Source organism: Cetorhinus maximus, chromosome 18, assembly GCF_964194155.1.
Source record: "Cetorhinus maximus chromosome 18, sCetMax3.hap1.1, whole genome shotgun sequence".
Taxonomy (NCBI): domain Eukaryota; kingdom Metazoa; phylum Chordata; class Chondrichthyes; order Lamniformes; family Cetorhinidae; genus Cetorhinus; species Cetorhinus maximus.
The window spans coordinates 42,576,000-42,583,455 of NC_135896.1; the positions used below are offsets into that span (position 1 = coordinate 42,576,000).

The window sequence follows — 7,456 nt, forward strand, 5'->3', positions numbered from 1 at the left end:
AACTCAGCTCTTTTAGTTGAGACACCAGTACTCTAGTGTTGTACCTACTGGATACATTAGTATTAGAATATTCATTGTAATTTGCTAAAACAGGGATGATGTAGCGAGTATAAATTGCGACCTGGCTGTGACAAAGATGGAATATCCTGTTGACAATTGCTGTCTAGACCCTGGATGATTTGAGTGTATTACTGAAGGACTGGCAAAGCTTGAAGACTTCAGCATTAGTCAATACTTTGGAGTTTGGAATCTGACCAAAAGTAAAAGAAATGTAAATCCTACCAGGGATGAATTGCCATTATTGCTTTTGCACAACTTTTACATGATACAGTTTAACACATCGAGAGGACACATCTCCAATGCACTTGCCTACTTGCATTTACTTTTGGAAATTACAAGACTGCTAAAAATATTTAAAACTTAATGCCAATAGCTAGTTTCTGTTACTAATTGTGCAAATAAACAACACAGTACAATTAGCCAAAACCAGAGAAATGGCATCCTCAAGTAACATACCATGGAAATTTCCTCTCTACAGCAAGTGAAGTTACATCATATATGTTCTTTGTACTGTATGGGGTTCGGGTGGGGGTGAGGGGTGGCGGTGGGGGGGTGGGGGGGGGGGGGTTGGTGGTCTGCCCCCGAGGAAAGCTGGTGATGGTTGATTGGCCACTTGTTATACAACCTGGCCCTAAGTCAATGGAAAGAAAATTGGGCAGGGTCTATCACTATCACTGGCAATGATCCACCACCACTAGTTTCCACTCCCATTGCAAGTTTTATTTTTATAATTTTCAGGGAAACAAAGTTTTAGAAAAAAATCTGAAACCAAGTAACATCTGCTTTCTTTTTTTGGTTTTACTTATTTTTAATAAACATAGTGCATCTCACATGAATATTTATTATTCTTATTGGGACTCCAGAAGAAGGCAAGGGCTCATGGCAGTTCTGACACCTAAGAAATACTATATCATCATAGGTTGAGTGCATAAAGTTACCCTTTGGTTTGTAGGGGAAATGGGCAATGTCACAGAGTGGTACTTAGTTTTGAAGTGTATGAGTAAAGCCTTAAAATGAATCAAGCTAAATGATGGCTTGTGAGAATGTGCTCTGCGTCCATTTGGAGGCCATCCACCATGGAGTGAACCACCATGGGACTGAACCAGTTCCTATCACTACGGCACACTCCACTGTATCTCAATTACTATTGCACCACTATGATAGCCGCTCAAGGTTTGCTTTCAAATAATATGAAGCCCAATCAGTAGTATTTAAAATTTACATCGTACTGCTAATGTGTTGCACAGGCACACGTTCAAATGTCCTGTTAGAAACCTGAGCAGGCAGAAAAATACCACTCAGAGTTCACATGAGAATTGACCACGTTATCCACTTGTTTGCCAAGAGCACAAAATACTTGGAGGATTGAACAATAGCTTTTCAAGCTTAAAAAAATCCTGCAGGATAACAGGATCTTTCTCTGAGATCTGTTACTAACAATGTTGGAGGGAAACATTGGGTAATTACGGAATGACGAAAAAGTTGAATTCTTGCATATTGCAGCAACATGCACTCAAGTAACATTTGATTAACAAAATTTGATGAATTAGATTAATGTGGAATGATTTTTTAACTTGGTTAAAATGATATAGAAATTGATAAAAGTCAACTTCAGTAAATCCTCCTCAGAGTTTGAAGCTAGACAACATGTGCAGGAATCTGCTGGCAGAAGCATTCTTTCTATTTTAGAAGCTGGTGACTGAAAAATGACCTCTCTCTTAACCTGCCATACGATTCCCATACTATACTGCAGCCTAAAATAACAGGGGTGGGGGAGCTTTGCTAACATCCTCCATAAAATGGCCTGCTGGGGCTTTCACATGATCACAATCAGCACCTGAATGCAACTTTCTTTGAGGTAACCTCAGTGAGCCAAGCCGTTTCCTGCAAGGTTTGACTGAGAGAGCAAGAGATTACTGCATTGCCTGCGTCTGCAAACACGTTCACAAGTGAAAGTCGACAGACAACTGGGTAAAATCACATAGTGAATTAGTCAGTGGCATGTCTAAATGTTTGTACCCTTTGCAAATGCGAAACATCCATGGAGTCAGAGTTAACAACAGTTAAGTTGTGAAATGAACCTGCTGCAGGCTCCATCTCTTGCACTACTGCCTGGCCCTGCCCTCTTTCTGCTACTAATGCATCAGTGAGGGCAGTTGGAAGGGAATACATCTGTTGTTATTCTGAGAGACAGCACCATCAAACTTGTTTTTTCCTGCCCCACCACTAGTATTGGGCACTGATTTAACATAGCCAATGATCTGTGGGCACAGTATCAGTGAGATCAGTGAAGCACTGTCTCATTGTTGTTGATCCCAATTATCAAGCCTGTCAAAGCTGCAAGATGCAGCTTTCCCCAACCTGGCACTCCTTCATTTATAGTAGCAATCTCAGCCCTTAAAGCCTCTATCATGGGGCTGCCACTGCAGGTTCCCTGGAGCTGTTACATGCTCCATGGTAACCTGCGTGTTGTTAGATATCCCCAATGTTCTGTAGATGATGCGAGTGGATTCCTTCACCTGAGCTGCTATCTGCAACATGAAGTCTGGTGTGGCTGTCACCGCCTACATGAATCCTTGATATTCTGCCAGCGTCATTCTTTAAAAAGGAGAACCCATGAGTTTCAAATCTCCAGGTTGAGTTAGCATCTACTGCATCTTGTGGTAGAGTTCCATACTTCAAACTCACTTTGTATGATAAAGTGTTTGCTATCTTCTCTCCTGAGCAGCCTGATTCTGATTTAAGGTTACCTTGCCCTCTTGCCCTAAACCACACACCAACCACCACCTCCCCACCGCCCCAAAAAAGTTTCTCAATTCATTCCGAAAATCCTAAAAGCTTCTATCAAATCATTGTTTATTCCCTTATATTCCAGGGAATACACACCTAAATTTATGTAATCTCTCCTCATAATTTAATCCTGGGAGCCCTGTAACATACTGGTGATTCTGCATGTGGGCTAACCAGGGCTTTGTAAACTGCAGCAAACTTCCACCTTTTTATATTTGAACCCTCTAGTTATAAAGATTAACATTCCATTAGACTTTCTGATTACTTTTTTTATATTTAACCATTACCCTTAATGAGCTGTTTCCATGGACCCCTAAATATCCACTGTTCCTAGCTTTTCACAATTTATAAAAGACACAGATTTGTTCTTTTTTGATCCAAAATGGGTGACTTCTTATTTACCTGCATTGAAATCCAGTTTTTCCACTCACTTGTTCTTCGCAATTTTATGCTCCAGACTACACTACATCTACACTATTTACTATACCTCCAATTTTTGTGTTATCAGCAAACTGGGCTATATGGTTCTCTATTATGTTATCTAAGTCATTAATAAATACATTTATGTTTGTTTTATGTATTGACCCAGTGCATGCTCCACTGGGTCAGGCTCTAATTCCCACTCCTTTCCCCACTCCCTCCCAGGGTCTTAGCTTGTGTTTGGGAGTGTCGGATGCAGACACTTCCAGCAGCATATCTAGAAACAGAAAAGAGGAATAGAGATTAGAATAGTCTCCTGAGGAGCAGAACTAACAGGTCACTTTCAGTGAAACAGTGACATAAAGGTTTCATGATATTGTTCAGTGATGGGTTATGTAAAGTACTATAGGAAAAGGAATGATTGTTATGTGCCATGTGACTGTGTGCTGTCTAATTCTGGGAGATCACCGCATTTCTCCATTGCCAATGGCCATGCATTCTGACACCCTGCTGATCCCCGTGACCTCCTCCTTTGCAATGGCCAGGGTGGCTATTACTGGAGGGCCTCCCCTGGTTCTCTGTCTCTCTTTGTGATCCTGTACTCTCTTCTTCTGCAAGGAGACAAAACAGAGATATGGATATGAGAAATGGATTTTGTTGATAGGATGAAATGGATTTTGTTGATAGGTTGAAATGGCAACATTTGTGGATGGTGACTGCAAGAAATGGGTGTGAGGTGGCAACAAAATGCGGGTGAGGGTGAGCATTGGCTGTTCATATGAGGTTATGATGAGGTGCCTCAAGAGCGAGGAAAGAATGTAGCTGCAAGGTGTGTTGGTCTGAGGAGTGCTTTGTAGGAGAATGATGGGCAAGTCAAAGGGAGGGGTTTGGCACCTGAAAGTGAGGTGCCACTCACCTTCCCTGCCCCTTCTCAGGTCCTTGAGCTTCTTGCAGCACTGAATCCAACTATCCAGCCGTGAACGACAACGCTCCTGCTGCTTGCTTCGTCAGCCACTTCCAGCCATGCCTATTAGTCTGCAAAACTGGCCTTTTCCCCCTGTCTCCAGGAATCAATAATTCTCTGCAGGCCCTCACAGCCCACAGCAGGACCTTCAAGGAAGTGTCAGAGAAACAGGGAGCAGCCTTCCCAGATTGCGCTTCCATTCTGATGAAGCTTCAGAAATCAATACACATGGGAGCCACCCTGACCCTGCTGGGTCCCCTTTAAGTAGAAATCATTCCATTGATAAGTTCGAGTTGTCACCACGCTCGCACTCTGTGATTGGTTGGGAAACTAGCAAGTGGGATGCTAATAAGTTAAACAGCCACAGCAAAACTCACCCCAGCAACAAACGGGTTCCCAACCCACCTCTGGCATCCCACCCAACCCCCCCCTTCCCCACTGCACAGGATTGTGAAAACTCTGCACATAGTTACTACTTCAACCAAACCAAGCTGTTTTCCAATTTTTATGTCTAAACAGATATTTTATTGATGATACATACACACAATTAGCAAATTAATTAACTGTAAGAAACTTAGCAAAGCAAAATCAATATTCCACATGAGTAAAATCCCACAGTAATTGCGTCATAAATCAACAGCAGTTTTCAGGATACAAATTTCAGTTAATCATATTTACAACAAAAATATTCACACAGAATTGAATACATTTTTAGAATTTACAGGAGAAGAACAAATTAGAATTATATCTGCTAAGCTCACTGATATTTTGAAATTAACCACTTGAGCGATGAATCTTTCTTTGTGACATTTTTATTGAGTGTATGTTATTCACATGCGTGCTTTAAACATGTTTTGTGACACCATGTATTGCAAGTGCTAGATCAGTGACATAATCATTTTAGAAGTATTGTGTTGTAAAAACCGAGTGGTGCAGTGGATTAGGGCTACCTCTGAGACCTGGATGCAAGACTGATGAGATGAAAAGTGCTCTCTACCTTCTGGTTGTAAGTGTCCTATGTGAAATGAATTCTAGTGGACACAGGCCTATAGCAGAAAATTGCTCCTAAGTTGACACTAACTGACAATGTCACTCAGACAGGCCTAACAATGATTAATTTGAGAAATGAAAAAATAAAATACTGGTGTATTGTGATATATGCTTCTAAATGCTGAGGTGAATTGAGTGGAAGAAATGTTCCTCTGCTGCTGAAAATGTTTGATGCTGACATTGGGTGTTTTAGATGGAAAATATTCCATTCCTGATCATTATCACCGCTTACCTTGACGACATGAACTATTTTGTCGTGCCACATCCTATTACGCTAGTTAGGTCAGTGGGCCATACTTCTTAATGCTTATTATTCAGAACTTGCAGATAATTCAAATATTTTTTTTAATTAGAGATGGATTATGGACTTTTTAACATAATTTGGATGTACAAATAATTTTGAGAGAGCACCTTCTTATTAAAATTTAGATATTCATGAAATTAAGCAGGTGATTATTTGATCAAGCTAAGTGAAGATAAAAAGTCACCAACATTAACTGACTGAAAATCATAGGTAAGGTGTTTGTCACTGAATGAAGATTTAAAGCCATGAAACTTTGTCCCAGTTATATTTAGGTCAAAAGTAATTTTTGAGCAGCCTATACGTAAATATGCAAAATAACGTATAATTTACTGAAGTAGTCTATATTTTCAACTCTGAATTTGTTGTTATTGAACAAGTTCTATTATGTGAAAGTGTGATCTTTAACACCTAACGCAATATGAAATATCCCAATATTCTATAAAACACCTCTCTAGCACAGAATAATCAAGTAGATATTTAGTTAAATGCAGAAAACAGCAAAGGTAACTACTGTGTAAAAGCATCATATCACAATTATAATTAAGGCTGCAAATATATGTTTCATTCCTTATTTTCTGTCTTTTTATCTACTTTTGTCTCAGATTCAGTTATGGAGATGGAAACTGACGAAGGTTGGGATATTTCAGAGAACTGTTTTTGTTCACTCTGAATCATTTCTCTCTTTCTTTGGATAATAGTAGATGTATCATCAGTAACTGTTGCTTCAGAAGCTACACCCCCTTGTACTATGGAACTCTCAGTTAAGACAACTACAGTTCCTTCAGTTTTGGTATATTTCTTAGTGAAGGTGTGCCCTTCAGCAGATACAGTATATTCTGATTTGGGTGAGTGAAATTCAGACTGGAATGAAGAACATTCTTTGGTGTACTTCACTGGTTCAGATGACCCACTGGCAACTTGTTCTTGAATACGATATTCTTTAGTGACAACTGTGGAATGTTCTGTCGGATGTGTATGTGTTGAACCTTCAGGTAGTGAGGATGTTAATAGGTTAGGACCTTGAAAAATTCCTGGTTTTTTGATGCTTTGTTGTTTCTCATTTGTTTTTGTAACTTTGGTTTCAGTCAGAGTAGTTTGACAAAGTCCGGATGAAGGCTCACAGGTTGGAACTTGGCCTTGATGACAAGATTCAGGCGTAGACATTTTGCTTGTTTTGGATGACTGTACATTCGTAGTGAAATCACCTGATTCCAGCAAAGCGAGCTCAGTTCTTGCAGTTGATGTCACTAGTTGGCTGGGCATTGTCACGTATGTGCCTGTTGCTGTGGTTTCACGGTTTTTGCACTTCACTGTTACCATTTGAGTTGTGTCACCATCAGTGACTGTACTTTCAGCATCTTCAACAAGTACTTCTTTTGATGTAGGAATGGTTAATGATGATACTTCATCTGTAGACCCTTTAGGTAAAATATCATGACCATCAGTTTTCACATCAGTTGCTTTGACACTAAATTTAACTGGTCCTGTGCTAGATGTTGGAATTTCATGTGCAGCTTGCTTCTCACTGTCAGAACCTTTTTCTTTTTTCCATGGTGATGAAAAGCTAATTTTTGGAAATTTAAACCAACTTGTCTTCCCCTTTGATGTCGAACTCTCATCTATTTTTGTTAATTCAGCATGCTTTTGGCCTTTGAGTTCAGGAACCGTTTTATTCAGATCCTCACCAACCTTTCCTTGAGCAGAATTATCTGAAACATCAGATGTGAGAAAAAAGAGAATCTCAGGGAATTTAAATTTAATCTCATCATTTTTCTCTCCTGTGTTTGTCTGATCAACAACCAATTCCAACTCATTTGGGAATAGATTCTTTTAATACTCTTTTCTTTTTTGAATGAAAGAATATTAAG

At 39.7% G+C, this 7,456-nt stretch overlaps 1 protein-coding gene across 5 annotated transcripts in view; it reads right to left on the reverse strand.

Moving 5' to 3' along the window:
- Positions 1 to 4,736: 4,736 nt before the first annotated feature.
- LOC144693109 (uncharacterized) overlaps positions 4,737 to 7,456 on the reverse strand; it is a 94,213-nt gene continuing 91,493 nt past the window's right edge. For all 5 annotated transcript variants that reach the window (XM_078562524.1, XM_078562522.1, XM_078562520.1 and 2 more), the window contains one exon: positions 4,737 to 7,297. In XM_078562524.1, coding sequence (XP_078418650.1) covers positions 6,150 to 7,297 — 1,148 coding nt within the window. In that variant the 3' untranslated portion in view covers positions 4,737 to 6,149. The remainder of the gene's footprint in view (positions 7,298 to 7,456) is intronic.